Consider the following 19,436-nt stretch of genomic DNA (forward strand, 5'->3'; position numbering starts at 1 on the left):
AGAAAGCATGTATCGCGTTTTTCTCAGCTAGTGGATATCTTAAAGTGCTTTACAGTCAAAGGTAATCACCTTTGAAATGTAGGAAATGCAGCTGTCAACTTGTACACAGAAAGCTTTCACAATAGTATTGTGATAATAACAGATAATCTGTTTTAGTGATATTAATTGGGAGATAGATATTGGTCAGGACACCAGGAATAATTCCCCTGCTCTCCTTCAAAATCACATCTTGGGATCTTTTATGCCACCTCAGGGAACAGACAGGCCTTCAGTTTAATATCTGAACGGAAAGACAGCACTTTCAGTGAGGGAGTGTATTAAACACTCCCTCAGTATGGCATTGAACTGTCAGCCTAAACTTCAGTGCTCAAGTTCTGGAATAGGACTTGAACCCACAATGTTGTGTCAGAGGCAAAAGTGCCATCAACTGAGCTAAAGGTAAATAGTTTGCTCCAGCTGAATAAGTTAGGGATGACCAGGGGTCACAATTTGAAGTTAAAGTCAGATTCTAGATTAGACACCAGGAGGTGTTTTCCCAAAAAATAGTGGACCTCTGGAACAGGCTGCTAGCTTTTGTGACAGACACTGAATAGCTGAATTCAATCAAGTGAGAATTGGACCTGCTCCTAGCTGGGGCAAAGATCACCTTGTATTAAAGGTCAATACTGCATAGCATTATCTCTACGAGTGTGATCTCTTTGGCAAGGTTTGATCGCTTAAGCAGTATTTTCCCAGATTTCACCCCACCCACCACCACATAGGCCTGGGTTCTTAAATTTTGTTTTTCACCACTCCCAGGAGATCACATGATTGTGGTTGGAATGGGAGTATATATTGTGATGGACGATGCATCACAATGTGGCAAATTAAGAATGTCAGAAAATGTAAAATTATCGTTATTGGTAGGAATTGGCATTTTATCTAAATGCTGAGAGACTGCACAACTTGAGATGCCAAGGGATTGGGTGGCCTAGTGCATGAATCACAAAAGGCTAGGACGTAGGTACAGCAAAGAATTAAGAAAGCTAATAGAATCTTATTTTGTGTGTGGGGAATGTAATACAAAAGAAAGAAGGTTATGCTTCAGTTATACAGGGCATTAATTAGACTATATCTGAAGCACTGTGAGCAGTATTGGTCTCCTTATTTACAGAAGTAATTCCTGGAATGGGCAGGTTGTCTTATGAGGAAAGGTTGGACCAGCTAGGCTTGTATTCACTGGAGTTTAGAGGAGTAAAAGATGATTTGTTTAAAGCATATAAGATCCTGAGGGGTCTTGGCAGAATGGTTGTGGAAAGGATATTTCTTCTTGTGGAAGAATCTAGACCACCGTTTAAAAGCAAAGGGGCACCCACTTAAAACAGAGCAGAGGAGAATTTTTTACTCTTCGAGGGTCGTGAGTCTTTGGAACTCTTTTCCTCAAAAGGTGGTAGAAGCAGTCTTTGAATATTTTTAAGGCAAAGGTAGATAGATTCTTGAGAAGCAAGGGGGTGAAGAAAGGCGAGAACATGGAATTGAGGTTACAATCAGATCAGCCATAATTTTATTGAATGGCACAGGAGGCGAGAGGCCAAGAGCTTACTCCTGATCAGTAGGTGCGTATATGTGTGTGGGACAGGCTGAATGAATCAGTGGATCTTTTTCTGCCAGTCATAGTTTGTCTGCTTATAAAATGGGATAAAAAGGCCAAACTGCTTTAGTTACCTTGAAACTCAAAGGATAGAATCCCAAACTAGGTAAGAACATAAATGCACACTGAATTAAAAAATGTTTCTTGGATAGGATTTCCCAACTGACTAAATCCAAGTAGAGTTATGATATCATATGTGAAGATAATCCAGATAGATATACACAAAATAATAGATGCTGTTGTATAAATTCAATGCATACATCGTCCTGCAGTCTTTGTACAGGCAATACACTGTTAAATAGTGCAGTTACATGTATACACAACCAAGAGCATTTCTCACATGCATCTCTAATTCACTGGCCACCTGAATGGAGAGGCTGTGTTATTCCTTTCAGATTTAAAAAAAATCATGGGTGTGGGCATTACTGGCAAGTCCAGCATTTGTTGCCTGTTCCATAATCACCCTTGAACTAAATGTAGGAAACTGTGCAGGAATGATGAACACAGACTAGGATTACACAATCAACAACAGTAAATTTTACATTGGATATTGGACACGGTGATGCAAATTACTAGGGTAGAAGATACTCTGTATGCATAAGGATATGCAACAGGAAATGCAAATGACAACATTTAGTAATACCAAAATAAGTGAATCAGATAGAGATGTGGGGTGAAATTTTCTGAAAGTCAATTTTGGTGCAAACATCACCAAAGAGTCAGTGTGCTGGCAGGAGACAGATAGGAGTCAGACATAAGCAGTATCTGAAGAGAATCACAGACCATTCCTCACTGCAGTCATCATCATCCTCCTGCATCAACCAGCTAGCAGGCACTTAAGGACTCCATGTCCCTGCCCTAGCACCTTGATATTTGGTATGTCGGCCAACTTCGTGTGTTCGGGGGTGGTGGGGGGGGTCATGCTGCTGGACAGTGAGCCAGCCCTCTTCCATGAAGCGGGACATGATGAGCCTCCTGCCCATGCATGCGCTCGCCTCTGCCTGACCTGAATTCTCTGGTTCTCCTCATCCGAGGACACTTGTTGCTCCTAGAGGTCTTCCTCGGGAAGGTCATCACCCTGCTACAGAGACAGCTTGTGTAGCACACATCAGATTATGACAATGCAGGAGATCCTCTGAGGGCTGTATTGCAAGGCCCCACCAGACCTGTCAAGGTAGCAGAACCACATCTTTAACAGGCTGATGCACTGCTCAATGACAGATTGGGTTGCACTGAACCTTATTGTACCTCACCTCTGCTGCAGTCAGTGCCCTCCAAAGTGGCATCATCAGCCACAATCTGAGGGCATATCCCTTGTCCCTAATGAGCCATCCCTGAAGCCTGGATGCCCCTTTAAAATTCCAGGGAACTAACTGAAGATGTAGATAGAATATAGAACATAACAGCGCAGTACAGGCCCTTCGGCCCTCGATGTTGCGCCGACCAGTGGAACCAATCTAAAGCCCCTCTAATCTACTCTATTCCAATAACATCCATATGTTTATCCAATAACCATTTGAATGCTCTTAATGTTGACGAGTCCACTACTGCTACAGGCAGGGCATTCCACACCCTTACTACTCTCTGAGTAAAGAACCTACCTCTAACATCTGTCCTATATATCTCTCCCCCCCAATTTAAAGCTATGTCCCCTCGTGCTAGCCATCACCATCCGAGGAAAAAGGCTCTCACTATCCACTCTATCTAATCCTCTGATCATCTTGTATGCCTCTATTAAGTCACCTCTTAACCTTCGTGCATGCTTCCTGGAAAACAGTCACACCAGCGGCACATCAAGGGCGCGTGACCCCCTTGATGTCACGGGGCAAGGACAGTGACATGGGTGCAGTCAATCGCCCCATGTACCTGTGACAGATCAGGTATGTTCCCAAAGCCTGTAGCCCTTTCGTCTTGCTGGGTCTGGTCAGGTCAAATGTATCTACTTCAGATTCCTAGCATGAAGTGAATCCATGACTTCACAATGCACTTATGAACAGATGCCTGTGATATTCCACACAAGTCACTCGTGGAGCCCTGGAAGAACCCATTGTGTAGTGGTTTAGGGCTGCCGTGACCTTCATGGCTACAGAGTGTGGGTCTCCTCTGCCGCCATGTAAGGTAGAGTGTTCGAAGGCACATGTTGTCTGACAGCTCCACGAAGGACACAAATCCTGTAGACCCTTGCTCTCCCTCATGCCCCCTGCACAGCTGGTGTGGCCTCTGGCCTGAGACTGTCCTGTGACCTCTTGGTCTCCTTCTGCAGGGTCTTCCCTCGGTGCTGTCGCACACTGCTGCTGGAATCTGTGTTCTTTCAGAGCAATTATTAGTAGGTTGGCCAACTCCACTGGCTCTATTCTGATATCAATCGGATTCTTGTGAGGAGAGAACGAGAAGGAGGGAGAGGGAGCGAGAGAAAGAGTGAGGGAGAGAGAGCCCCAGCCTATTGCCTTACTCACTTAGACTTGCCTTAAGCCTCCCATCAGGTGCTCCCCTCCCTTAGCTTCTGGGGGTGTTGACAGAAGGGTTCTATGCTCGCTCATCCTGAATGACCAGGGTCAACTGGATGGTGATGTCCACCTTGGGGGCTATTGGATCCGGATTGGCAGGAACTGGAGTTCCAGCAATGAAATGAGCACAGTGTTCTCAATCCCATGCAACCAAGCGTTAAATCCTGAACCTCAAGTATTCTTCTCACATTTGACTCAGACTGTGGGCAGCTGACATTGCTCAGGGTTAACTCTTGCTGCTAATTAGTGTGACTGGCATGAATCCAGAAATGTTTGAGGGCACAATTGCATTACATTTCAAGGAGAGGCAGAGCTAATAGGCACCCTATTTATTCAGGCTGCATCATTCAGAGATCGCGTTGCTGTCATGCCTCAACACTTAAACCAACACAATTGCTGCTCCAGAGGTTAAGAAACCTCCCCCCCCAGAGGGTGTGCATCATGTTGCCCTCTATTTTGCGGTCTCATCCACTCAGCCCATTAAGCCCAGATCCTCAACTCTCATCACACCCTGCTCACCACCTCATGTGCCCTGCAGCCACCCCTACCTGATACTCCCATGTCATAGACTGCAAATTTACACAGCACTAAAAACTCACAAGCAACGCAGACAGCAGACTTACACGGTACTAAAAGCTCACTTAAAAAACTCAGACAGCGGACTTCAGGAGCACCCACACCAACTGTGATCCCCACACTGCCTCACAAATGCAGCATTATGCCCCAAAAGCTGCACTCCGCTTCCTCTCACACCCCCTGACTCCCCTCTCCAAAGTAAGGAATCTAACAACACCAGGTTAAAGTCCAACAGGTTTATTTGGTAGCGAACACCACTAGCTTTCGGAGCGCTGCTCCTTCGTCAGATGGAGTGGAAATTTGCTCTCAAACAGGGCACAGAGACACAAAATTAAGTTACAAAATATTGACTAGAATGCTATGCCCTCTATTTAGTATTCTGTAACTTGATTTTGTGTCTCTGTGCCCTGTTTGAGAGCAGATTTCCACTCCATCTGACGAAGGAGCAGCGCTCTGAAAGCTAGTGGCGTTCGCTAACAAATAAACCTGTTGGACTTTAACCTGGTGTTGTTAGATTCCTTACTGTGTTTACCCCAGTCCAACACCGACATTTCCACATCATGACTCCCCTCTCCAGAGTCATGACCCCATCCCCTCAAAAGACCTCTGACCGCTCCCTCTTCGGAGCTCGCCAGTGGGCACTGTCTCGTTGGACTTCCTGGTGCTCAGTGGAGACAGTGCTGCTCACCATCTTCCTCCCTCAGAAGTCATGGTGCCTGGTTCCCATTTTTAAAAGGAGAAATTTGCGCCAGTGCGATGTTAAGCCTGGTGGGTGGGCGGATTTGATGAGGGCTGAAGATGTGAAGTTAACCATACTAAGTACATGGTAATGGATTCAAATTCATGTAAATCAAGTTCGCACCCTTCCTGGGTGTGAACCTCATCTCATCATCAGGGACGGTCCAGGAAGATCATGCTCAGAAATCTCACTAGCGCAAATCACATTTTTAGCCTCTCACGAGATGGAGCAGTCATGATGGAATTTGCTCCCGCAGCTAACGTGGCCGCTAAATCTTGTCCACGATTTCTGTGTCACAATTTACTGAACTTTTATAACAAGAGAAATTCCATTTGACCACTTCCAAAATGCAGCCTAGCTCATTAATTGAATTTACTAGTACTGGTACCACTATGATTAGCTTCTTTGTTGGAACAATTGTTCATTGTTACCTCACCCTGTTCACTGGAATGACTCAATCCAAACTAATGTTACAAGACAGTCCGGAAAAGAATTCAGATTCTTTGTCTCTTCAGATACCATGCCCCAAGAAGGTGTTGGTGACCATGGACTTCATGTGTAAGGTCATGGTTATGCTTGGCAAGGTACTGCAGTGCTTTGCCATTGCTTTCTGCAGATTCTGGCTGATCAAAAGATTCTCCTACTCTTACTCCATGCTACACACATATTAGGAGGATTTACAGGTTGATAATTAACATGTTTGGCCACATTATGAATGCAGTCTCTTTTGCAATCAATTTCTGCAGTGAGCCTCGAATCCGGAGCTTCTGGCTCTGAGGTAGGGATGCTACTCGCAGCACCACAAGACCCTCAGAATTCTGATTAACTAGATTAAATATTACCAATCGAAAAGACGGAAAATTATTACACAAGTCCCAAGTACTGTTTAAATCCAAGTGATAAGATTATCTGCAAATGCATGTCCACTTTTATTAAACTTTAATAGTTTTGAATAAAAATTATTACACCAATGCAGACATGCCAAATTGATTTTATGATTTTTCCAGGACAATAAGGACTTCTGTTCCTGTTTTCCCTCAGTATTTAAAACTGGGGACACACAATATGCACTGGGGAACATATTGCCTCAAATAAATAGATTATAAGATTATGAGGGACATGGACAGAGTGGATAAGGAGCAGCTGTTCCCCTTAGCCGAAGAGTCAGTCATGAGGGGACATAGGTTCAAGGTGAGGGGCAGGAGATTTAGGGAAGATGTGAGGGAAATCCTTTTTACCCAGAGGGTGGTGATGGTCTGGAATGCCCTGCCTGGCAGGGTGGTAGAGAAAGGTTGCCTCACATCCTTTAAAAAGTATCTGGATGAGCACTTGGCACATCGCAACATTCAGATGGGATTAGGTGGGAGTTCAGGTGTTTCTAATGTGTCAGTGCAGACTTGATGGACCAAAAGGCCTCTTCTGCGCTGTATGAATCTATGATATGATAATATGAAAGAGCTATTTTTAGCATTTTATGGTTGTTTCACCGTCATTAAAACCAAGAAAACTGCCCTGATGTAGTGATGGTATGAAAAATCATTGAAATGCAAATGGATGCAACGTAGTTCAGCATCATATTTCTTTCTGTACCAATTTTGTGTGCAAACTTAATTTACAGGTAGACAAAAAAACTTATGTAAACAACAACTTCTGCAACAAGGCCAGCGTTTTACTGTAATACCACCAGGACGTAGGAACATAAGTAGTAGAGCATGTGACACCATTATTACTTAGCAGTTGAGTACAATGTTCTAATTCATAAGGAACTGATGTACACAAATTATAAAGTCACAAATACAAACAATATAGGCAATACATGTTCGTATTATTTAATATTTTGTTCACGTGGTAAAATTGCTAAAACTATTTTAAGCAGGGATTATAAATCCACGCAAGGTTGGCTAGTGACATTGAACAAAAGAATGCCGATGCTATTCATTCATAATTCTACATAAATTATTTTTGAATTAGCTCCTCCAGTTGTGATTCCCTCTTTAAATGGAAATTTAATCAGTGGAATCAACTGCTAGCATGTGCAGGTTCTTAAAAGAAGTGGCTGTAGAGGCATGCATTATAATCTTCCAAAATTCCTTAGATTCTGGAAATGTTCCAGTGGTTTGGAAAATAGCAAATGTAACACATTTATTCAAGAAAGGAAGGAGACAAAACGCAGGATGTATAAACCAGTTAGATTGACATCTGTCATAGGGAAAGTGCAAAACTCCATTATTAAGGTTACAGCAGGATATTTAGAAAATCATAATGGAATCAGGCAGAGTCAACATGGTTTTGTGAAAGGGGAATTGTGTTTAACCATTTTATTAAAGTTCTTTGAGGAAGTAATAAGCAGGGTGGATAAAGGGACACCTGTAGATGTACTTGGATTTCCAAAACACATTTGATAAGCTGCCACACAAAGAGATCAGTCCTGAAATGGATGAATTTTCTCACCCACCTGAACAGAGCATCAATCACCAGTTTGATACAGCTGTGTGCAGCTGACTGGGAGACATCACAAAGATCACCATCTGACCCCTGGAAAGATCTGGAGGCATAACTGTTAAAGGTGACAGTGACCTTGACAGCCATGGGCATAGGGCATCCATCCAATTATCCAGCACATGGATGCGAGAGCTTCCCTTGAAAGCTGGATCAGCTGAGATGCAAATGGGACTGATCCGTGCACTGAGGGTAACAATTCTCAGATGTCATCAGACTGAAATGTTCTGAAAATGCTAGACAAGATGCCCAAACCTCCAAAGAAAACTGTGAAAATGTTCATAATACTCCAACCTGGACACTCACCAAATGTTCAATTTTCTTCCCAACTCAGCCTGCCTTTGCTCCTGCCCCATGGATGACAAAATGGCAAAAGCGGTTTGTCTGCCTGCCCATGTTGTCTGCGCGCTAACCTAAAACTTGCACAGGCAGCATAATATTCTGGTCAATTACACTTTTGATGCTCAAAATGAGCTTCCCAATTGATGGCGGGCACGCACCCGATTCAGGCTAGCGCCCGATGTCTTATCACATGATTTCAAATGCACATCCACTTGGGCAGCGTAAAATTCTGCACATGATGTAGGGATAACAGATTAGCATAGATAAAGAATTGGTGAGCTAACAGGAAAGTTGGGATAAATGGGTATTTTTTTGAATTGAAAATTTTAACAGGTGAAGTGTCACAGGGATCAGTGTTTGGGGCTCCACAATTTATAATCTGTATCAATGACTTGGATGAAGGAACCAAATATATTAGTAGTATAAAGGAGGTAAAGATTCTATAATGGGACAGAGATATAGGAGAGAGGGGCAAAACTGAACTTGTGTATTCGTGTCTGTAAACAGAGTTTTTTTTTTGTTTTAAAGAATAGAATATGGTGCTTATTCCAAAACTCCTTTGTTTGTGTAGCTAATTCTTAAAATGACTCTCGGCAAACTCCCTTAGTATTAAATCAGAAGTTTAGTTTATTCACACATTCAAACCGGAAGAGAGGTGGGTGGTGATTGCAATATCACACACATAAAATTACAGACTAAGAGGATAGGAAGGAGGTGTTTTACAATTATGGATAACAGTAAAAAGAACCACAGAAATAGTTTTCAGTGCATGTGATTGCCAGAGTTCAGAATGTCCAAATCCAGATGGGGTTCCATCATGGAGAAGTTCCAGTTCAGGCAGGTTTCAAGCTGAAGGCAGAAGTGCAGGATTCCTCCAAAGATGATTGGGATGCAGTGAAATGAGATTGATATTCTGGGATTTGGTCTGCTTGGCAGGCAGTGGCTTCCATATGAACAGGCTTAGAGGAGAGCTTGTTGCAGACTGCTTAGCCAGCTTGGGGTCTGTTGTTGTATTTTTGCAGGTTGGAGTTAAATCAGTACACTTCAGTCCTGCTTCTGAGTTCTCAACAGTTTATGGAGATTTCAAAATGGTCACGAGTCATGTGACTTCCTTTCTCCGCAGTGATTTCATAAAAGGTTGTTTACCTGATGTCTGGATCTGGCCTTTGTTTGGTAACTTAGATGTCCCAGTTATTAGCCTCCGAGTCATTATCCACACTGATGACACTGATCCTGATAGCTATTGTCTTAGTAGACCCTTGGACTCTGCTAGAGGGGTGAGCTTATAAAGATGCAAAAGACTCCCTTTTCCCTTTAATAGTTCCTTTTGGAAATGAGCCTCAACAGTCCATGTGTGAAATTCCATGAGAAACAATATGTCAGGGCATGTTTCCAATGCAAGCTATATATTGCCTTAGTGTTCACCTTACAAATCCAGACATCAAGTGACTTGTGGCAACCATCTTTTGGTTCAGAAAAGTTCATTTTTAGATGAGAAAAAAAACAATAAAGTTCTATTTACATTGTTTATGATTGCTGTCATGTCTTAAGGACATGTCAACAGGAAGAATAGAAAACAGTTTACTACTTATTTGGAGAGATTGCAAAACCTGATAACACAGAGGGATCCAGGTGTCCTGGTACATTTAATTCACAAAAAGTTAGCATGCAGGTACAATAAATGATTAAGAAGGTAAGTGGAGTCCGTGTTTATTGCAAGGGGAATAGAATATAAAAGTAGGTAAGTTTTACTGCAGCTGCAGAGAGCCTGGGTGAGACCACATCTGGAATACTGTGCCCAATTTTGGACCCTTTATTTAAGAAAGAACATAATTACATTAACAGTTCAGAGAAGGTTCACTGGACTCATTCCTGGAAGAAGTTACCTTATGAAGAAAGGTTGAACTGGGTAGACCTATATCCAGTGGAGTTTAGGAACCTGAGAGATTTTGTTGAAACAAAGAAAATCCTGAGAAAATTTGATGGGATGGATGCCAGGCAGGTGTTTCCTTTTATGGCAAAGACTAGAACTCAGGTGACACTTAAAAATAAGAAATCTTAAGATGGAGATGAGAAAATACTTTTCCTCTTAGGAGGTTGTTAGTCTGTGGAACTTACTTCCCAAAAAACAGAGGAGGCTGGGTCATTGAATTTATTCAAGGCTGGGTTAGACAGACTTTTGATAGAGAAGGGCGGGGGGGGGGGGGGGGGTGGGGGCAGCAGACAGAAAGTTGTCTTGTGGAGTTGAGACCACAATTAAATCAGTCACCATATAGAAAGTTGGAAAAGACACACAGGACCGAATGGCCTGCTCCTACTCCCAAGTCCTGTTCCAATGCATGTTTTTTCCATGCATGTTGGCTTCAAGTATGGTGCAGGGAACTCAGTTATTTTGTTGCTGCATCACAAAATGTAAATATCACATTTATCAGTTAAATCTTTTATTTGAGCTCTATCTCCTCTTTTGAGCATACTGGATGATATTAGGTCATGGTTTTACTGAAACCAACCATCCTCAAGTGCCACCGCCCACATGCCCATTCCTTCACATGCAAGCCTCAATTGAACATGCTGGCAAGCTTTTGGATTTCAGCCTAAACCTGTCCCTAGTCAACACATACTCGAAGTTGCAGCTTTGAAACATCACTGCCTTTTAATTGTAGTAGTCAATGAAGTAACTACTGAATTTCTCACTATTTGACTAGAGAACTGCTAATGGGATTGACCTATGTATCAGCCTGCTAACAGATCTAATGCTACAGTTTTGACGTGCAATTTTAGCAGTGACAATTCTAACATAAGGAATAGTCTGGTAAATTTTTCAGACATATAAATCAACCTGGAAAGTAGCACACAGTTTTTAATTAGAGCTAAGGAACTTAGAGAAAAACAAGAATGATGAGAGAAGAAAAGAGCACTGAAGAAATAAAAGGCACAAAGTCATAAATTAAGTGAGGGAATAAAGACATGCCATTCAGGCATAAAAAATAGCTGAGCTAATAGGTGTTAGAGCAAGATCATTGGCCACGAATTAGGCTACTGTAAATAACAGTATATGTAGCTATTTCTGATGCTTTTCAAAAACCTAAATAGCCATTTCCCCATCTGTAGAATATCTAGGAGCACTTCAGGTTTTTTGTACGAATATAAATCAATACCTTCTAAAAAGCAAAATATTGTGAATAATATTATTTCTGCTGAAATTATCTCAGTTGTCCATTTCATCCTAAATTATTTTAAAAGCAAATTTTTCATTTACTCGTCAGATTTGCTCCACTTTCATTCCTCACCCTCTTAGTTTTCCCAGGTTCATAGACAATTTAGCCAATATCATACAGCCCATCAAGCCTGCACTGACAACAATCTCACCCAGGCCCTAACCCCGCAAACCCACGCAGTGACCCTGCTAATCGCCTGGACACACCAAGGGGCAATTTACCATGGCCAATCCAGCTAACCTGCACAACTTTGGACAATATGTCTACCTTAAATTATTTCAGTACATGTAATACTTTTTTGAATTTGATTTTGTGAAAGAGTGTGAAGTTCTTCCTTCGACACACACAATTGACAGAGGGATAAGCTGGTTGTTTTCTATCTTGGAAAACATTTCAAGAATCTTATATTTATTATGGTACTTTCCCTTTGCAGCTGATGATTTTCTAATGCATTCATTGTGTCAAGTCACTTATACAATGCTTAGGCTCCAAATTTAATTAGGTTTTTAAGCAGCTTTTCTGGACCTCAATTACTAGTCTTGGTAAGCAAACATTTTCCCTTAGCATACTTTAATTTTAGCTACACTGGTAGGAAAGCCAGTGGGAAATATGAAAAATTTAAATTTAGCCTGCTTGACACTGCACCATTGAAAGTGTGCTATGGGAAATTTTTCACAAGATCTAAAGATTCAGCATTCAAAATAATTTATGAAGGTCAATAAAAGAGCAATATTTTAATTTGAACATAGATGCACACTTCATTGTAGTCTGAAGGACAAGGGAGGCATGGTGGCACAGTGGTTAGCACTGCTGCCTCACAGCGCCAGGGACCCAGGTTCAATTCCGGTCTTGGGTGACTGCCTGTGTGGAGTTTGCACATTCTCCCCATTACCTGCCTGGGCTTCGTCTGGGTGCTCCAGTTTCCCCTCTCACTCCAAAGATGTGTGGGTTAGGTTGATTGGCTATGTTAATTTGCCTCTTAGTGTCAGGGGGATTAGAAGGGCAAATACGTGTGGTTATGAGATAGGATTGGATAGTTGTCGATGCAGACTCGATGGGCCAAATGGCCTCCTTCTGCACTGTAGGGATTCTATGAATATTCTCCGAATCACGTAAATACCTGTCCAGTATTATATTACATTTGACTGCAATTATCCAATTCCCGCACAGTGAAAAGTAGCATTAAGACCATCTAACATTGCTGTTCCAGATTTGTTCATTGTCTATGGGTATTCTGGAATGCAGTGCAATCAGGAACAGGAACAGATTAAATGCACAGGTCACTTCAGCTCAGGTAGAGCAACACAAAGACAACCACTAAGTTGACTAAAGAAAATTGCCATGGAGTAACATGATTGGGAAGACAATGCTATTCATATAGCATCTTTCATGCCTCCTTCTGCACTGTCGGGATGCTATGATTCAGGACCTCAGACATCGTTAAACACTTTACAGCCAATGACATCTTATTGAGGTGTAGTCATGCCTGGGAATCATATGTTCACAGACATGTGCATACACACAACCCAACACAGGAGGTATGGATTTGGCACTAGTCATTTATTTGCCACTACAACAGTGAGATAATAAAACTCTTGGAGATTATGCAAAGAATGCCCCAATATGTGACTCAATTTAGTATGAATAACCTTTGTCCTTGCCCTTTACCCATTAAAGAATCAAAGATGGACATCTGCCATAATATTAAGAGTAATATCCTCAGAACTAAATCAAAAATTGATCCAAAACCCCAGAAACCATTCCAAATCACCAAGCTTTTATTATTCTATGTTCTATTAGTGGTCCAACTAAAAATATGCACACGCATCTTCAAACTCAATTTTTGAAGAGGTAATCACATTTTTAAAACCAATTCACCCCCAAACAAGGAAGTTCTGGCAATTTATTAGTCAAAATTGGTAAAATAAATATTTTAATTGTCATTACTGATAGATTGGTAAACACTGAGATAAATGAAATTAAATGATAGAGTTTCTGACAGGGAGGGGAGGAGTCAGAATGAGGGGAAAGAGTATATCAACATGCAAGGGAAAACAAATGAAGATGAAAGGGCAGAAAACAGTTGCTGAAAGTTGTCCCATTGCCTACTACACATGAACGAACATTCTGGAAAATATCTCTCCACAGGTTGTCCCCCACAACTGTGGAATAAATGCTGCTCCACCATACTAGGCAATACAATTTCAGAGAACTATTAATTGATGGTCACTACCATGGAGTCAGATTTATTTTCATGGGGTCATTTTTAGTTGTTATTCGGGAAGTTAAGTTTAAAGATAAAATAATTAGATAGCAGACGACAATAAGTTCTTCATTCCCGACTACATTTGAACAGAAGTATATTTGATTTTTTTTAAAAGGAGGAAAGGAAGGAAAAGCATGTACGTTTATTTATATAAACTGACCATCCAATTTCTCAAATTCATTACAAGGCATACCACAGTGTCTACTGAAACTATTTCCATGCTATCCACTTTCCTCTAAATAAGCTCTTTTTTGTGCAGTCCCCTAATGTAACTGTCATCTCCCTCAGCCTTTTCTCCCAACCAAAATGTACAACACGTTTATTGTTGTCCTCATGTAAAGGGAATGTCTTGGACCAGTTTATCATAGAATACCTACAGTGCAGGAGGTGACCATTCGGCCCATTGAGCCTGCACTGACAACAATTCCACCTAGGCCCTATCGCCGTAACCCCAACGTATTTACCCTGCTACTTTCCCTGACACCAAGAGGCAATTTATCTTGGCCAATCAACCTAACCCGCACATCTTTGGAGTGTGGGAGGAAACTGGAGCACCCGGAGGAAACTCACACAGACAGAGGGAGAACATGCAAACTCCACACAGACAGTGACCCAAAACTGGAATTGAACCTGGGTCCCTGGCGCTGAGAGGCAGCAGTGCTAACCACTGTGCCACCATGCCACCCTGAATGGTGAAAGAACATTGGACTTGAAGCAGGTGGGTGAAAGAAACAAAGTGAAAATGAGTTTGGGTGTCGAGCTGAAAGGAGGAATGTAAAGAGGCCTTTTAAAGCACAGAGAAGTAAACAGAAATGATCAGAGGAGGCGTACTAGGGAGTAAATAGCATAATTGCTAAAATAACAAATGTGAAGTAGAATAAAGATACATGTTTGCTGTTAAATTAACAGATGGAGGACAGTTTACCACCTGGTTTCCGAATGATATTCTTGTTTATGAATTCCCCCACAGCCTCTTCGCATCCTGTCTCTCATCTTCCTCCAGCCCGAAAACACTCCAAGATTCCAACCTCTTGTCCATCATTGATTTTAATTCCTCCATCGTTGTCAGTTGTGCCTTCATCTGCCTAGGCCCTTAAGCCCAAGAATTCCCTTCTTAAACCTCCCCATATTGCTTTCCTCTTTAAAACTTAGATCTGACTAAGCTTTTAGCCATTTGCCCCAATACCTCCATTTGAGGCTTGGTTCTACCATAAAGTGCCCTTGGACATTTTATCACATTACTGATGCTACACAAATACAAGTTTTCATTTCACTTCTGAAGTTGACTGTTTATTGGTTGCACGTTGCCCAGTTTATCCTAGTTGTGCGAATAAAAGTTGAAGTCCACAGCAGGGCAATCTTTTAAGGATAGGCTGACCATAAAAGTGATAGTTAGTAAACTTTGGCTTGCCTAAAAATCTTTTGCTCAGAAGGAACTTTGTTGGTTCAAGGTGAGCATGCTGAGCAGCAAAACATTATAAAGGTATTCAAGCCAAAATCTTAAAATACAGTAAATCGTGACAAAAGCGATTCAATCGACAAAAGCTCCTACAAAAACTTAACAAAATTGATGTCTGTAAACATGTATACAGGAGATAATATAAGATGAAATGACAAGTTTGATTATATTTACTGCATCCAATAATAATGTGCAGAAAGATAATTTAGTGCAACAGTAAAACTAGAGGCCCATCCATACCAGCAATTCCAACAGGCATTTAAGAATTATACCCTGAATTTCTGTACAAGCTAACACTAATCCTAACTAGAGTAATCTCCACATAAAACAAGCATCCCTGCAGGTTATATGGTACCATGGAAAATAACTCCGTTTTCTGCTAGGGAAACTTTAAAAAAAAACTATGCTTAGCCTCAGCGACTATGCTTTCTCCCAGGTCCCGCTTCACCCCGCTGATCGCTTTTTATCCATGTTTCTACAATTTCTGGTATTCACGTCTGTAGACCCTTTCTTCCTACAGGATTGCCCCCATTCTTAATTTATTTGCTGGCACGAAACTCCCAGGTCCCAAAAAAGTGACAGTGTGGGAGGAGTGAGGTGTGTAACAAGCTCAAGAGACCGGCACAGATCACTCCATTATTCTGACCGTTACGACACTTAAAATCTTTTGGGGAGAGTTCCACCCTGTGTGTCAATAAAACTGTCTAACGCAAAATAATGTGGATTTTTCCATGTTTATGTTTGGTTGATTGAAGACTTGCATCAAAATAACTTTTCCTGTGAACACATATTCTTCCTATCTCTTTATGGAACAAATTCTCCTCCTCATTATGCTGACCTGCTGGTCTGCAACAAATCCAAAGTACTATGTCTATCCAGGGTAATTTGCCGTATAACTTTCTCATCCTCACAAAATTAACTTACTTCATTTCCCAGGCATCCTTGACATTTAGGAATGCATGATCTCCTTTTTTGGTCCACTCTTCTCTTTTTTATACAGTTGAACATTATATTCATTTTCATCCATCGAATTTAGCCATGTTTCTGCTATTTCTACCGCATTCCCTCCTATTGCTTTTAACATTCCTGTATGTACACTACTATAAAATTATCACCTTTCAAGTTCCCTCAAGTTTGGCCAATCTTGGTTTCTGATCCATATATCTCTCTGTATCTATACCTATGAGTTTACTACCTTTTACCTAGTGTTGTGTTTCATTTGGGATCCTGCTTCCTAACTCCTCTAGCCACCCCTCATCCACCTCCGACCTGTCTATTTTAGCTAATTTTCTATTGGGATCCCCTTGTTCCTTGAAATTTATTTTAGTCTTTACTTGATTTAATTGTAACCTGTTTCTGCTTTACAAGCCATTTTTATTTTGGATGGATTCCCAGTTAATTCTGAAAGTAACAATGCTGTTCTCACATCACACTGCCAACCATATTGATTATTTCCTCAATTCTTCAGTGAGTTCCCCATCTTTCCTTAATACCAATAAACATCTTTGTGCCTTAAGAGGCTTGGCTCTACGTGGCTATTATTTCGTCCTAGGTGATTGCAGTACCATAGAACACATTTCACTATTATTTTGTTTATTAAAATACACATATCTACAAAAGCATGGCATTTGATTCTGTGCAAACATTTTCAGTTTTAACATTTGATGCATTTTTCACAAAAATGGCATCAAAGCTCAAGGTCACCACAGATATTATTGGTGACATATTTACTTTGAGATATCAATAAACTTGTAAACCAAGATCTTCGTTCACTAGCAAAGCAAAAATGTCTAATAACATTTATGTTCACATGCCTACACTTTCAAAAGTTTCAAAAATGCAGTTTGGAAAGAATGAACAACAGTGTTTTCTAGAGCATTATGTTTACTTGGCAGTATCACTATTCTGTCTGCATTATCTGTGGGAATATCACTGCCTGAAGCCGGTAAGCAGTGCTTGGAACTGGAGGCTCCTCCTTGTAGTGGCAGGAACCTTAAGCATAAAATGCAGTAAACAGCACACCTTAATGAACCACCAAATGTTCAGCAAATATTTGAATTGAATACTTACCACTAACAGCTTTTTCATAATTTTTGCCCAAATTTACGAGATTCCGTAATCCTGGATTAAACTGTTCCATTACAGTCTGAAGAAAAACCAACAAGAATTTAAAGTAGAACTTAATTGTATTACGTTCACTATTTTTATAACAGCAGAGCCCCTTGAAATGATGGGTGAGATTATTTGCATGACTTTGACCTATATCATGAATTTGAATCTGAAAGAAACTTGGATTTACAAATGGGAACAATTCCAGAAGCATTGCTAAATGACCCATGCACATATGAAAATGTAAACAAGATTGAGCACCTGTATTCCAGTTATAAGCACAGGTGACGCTTTGCAGTTTTCTGTAGTGGCAGCCAAAATTGCATTACCAAAGTAAAATGTCACCAAACAATTTTTTGGTACTGTAGTTACAAAGTTTAACCATTTTGAAGAAACATTTGCCACAGTGATTTCAAAGTGCTTGACACATTGTATCAACACAATTTTAATCCTTTAATGTCCCTAAATAAAAGTAGCCAAGAGGAAGAAACCTATAGGCCGACATATGCTGCCCACAAAGAATACCACAATGCATATTTTATTACGAGTTTCTCAATGAATCCTATAGTGACCTCAATCTGCTTTACTGGCATGCTGGTTGTAATTAATGCGCCATAAATAACAAGATAGAACTGATATATATTTAAAAAAACAGTATTCCACTCTTTTGGATATCTACAGGACATATACCCCCAAACTTTTAAATGTCAGTTTCTGCCAGAAGAAATAAAAGAGCAATTCAATGTTGCAAACTCTAGGCAGTGCCATTTAGTAAAAAAAAAGACAGGGTTCAATTGAGACTGCACCAGTTTCCATGGTTTGATCTCCCTATCAATTCTCTTAGGCATCAATCATTTAGGCAATTTCCAGGTTGCTATTGAAATTGGGTTGGTTGGGGGCGTGGGGAAAACTAATCCCCTGAATCAAAGAATCATAAGAGTTTTACAGCATGGAAAGAGGCCCTTTGTGTCCATGCCAGCCATCAAGCACCTATCTATTCTAATCCTATTTTCCAGCATTTGGCCCATAGCCTTATATGCTCTGGCATTTCAAATATTGTGAGGGTTCCCACCTGAAGAATCTGATTCTTCAGTTATTGCTATTTTCTAAGAAACATGAAGGGCAAATTGTTGTACTATTTTTAAGTAGAGTTGTTCCCTAGAATAATAGCAGATCCTAATCAAACAAAACTTTTTGTTTGGCTATTATTTCAACACATCAAGTCATGTGCTTCATTAATGTCAGGTGTCAGCTATCGCTCCTGGGTTATCACTCCTCTTCACAATTATACCACACATTTCCCAAGCCATCATTAACTTACAATGTACATAAACAATAACTCTGCAGTGGCTCCTGTAAATAGGCTCCTATGTAGTCTACTTCATTAATTACAGCATATAATTGCAAGCTGGCTGAAACAATTTCTAACTGGAAAGTAACTGCTCCTCCCAGTATTTCAGGTCTACTCCTCATCAATTTGGCATGCACCAATTGGTATCATTGCTGTACATCAGAACACTATTTTCAATAAAATAGGTTTTCACAATGTCCTTTTGGCATACTGGACAGCTCCAGTATGTTGTGTCAATACACTACAGTACACTATTTACAAAGCAGGCTGCTGACATCAAATCAGCTGATTGCAAAACTTCACCCCTAACATACATAGTAATGGCAATAGACAGATCTCTGCGTCCTTGGAGAGATTATCTATCTCCACATCGAGATTATCTATGCCAAATATGTGACCCTTTTGTAGTTCAGGACAGAATACAGCGTCCTGGAATATTGAAAAACAGGTATGCACAAACATCAAAACTGCATGGCATAATTGTTTGTTTAGTTTCCAGCTCCACCTTCCCTCTAAACTTAGTGACAGCAGAATAACCTTTTCAGAGGTCTGCCTAGATTGCCGTGCTGAGTTTTAATGCAAGGAAATTGTGATTCTCATTACGAATAGACAATCAGGAGGTAAATTTATGTACACAAATGTCTGATTAGTTCATCTAAACGTGGTCTTCACAGATAATTTATTGATTTATTACAAATTCAGCGATACGTACAAAGCATTTGGATGACAATGAAATTGAG

At 40.7% G+C, this 19,436-nt stretch overlaps 1 protein-coding gene across 1 annotated transcript in view; it reads right to left on the bottom strand.

The window, feature by feature from the left end:
* Positions 1-19,436, bottom strand: part of baiap2l1a (BAR/IMD domain containing adaptor protein 2 like 1a) — a 128,490-nt gene that overhangs the window by 108,067 nt on the left and 987 nt on the right. The window contains exon 2 of the mRNA XM_078240619.1: positions 17,307-17,382. Within this exon, the coding sequence (XP_078096745.1) occupies positions 17,307-17,382 (76 nt within the window). The remainder of the gene's footprint in view (positions 1-17,306; positions 17,383-19,436) is intronic.

The sequence above is a fragment of the Mustelus asterias genome, chromosome 23, assembly GCF_964213995.1.
Source record: "Mustelus asterias chromosome 23, sMusAst1.hap1.1, whole genome shotgun sequence".
Classification (NCBI taxonomy): domain Eukaryota; kingdom Metazoa; phylum Chordata; class Chondrichthyes; order Carcharhiniformes; family Triakidae; genus Mustelus; species Mustelus asterias.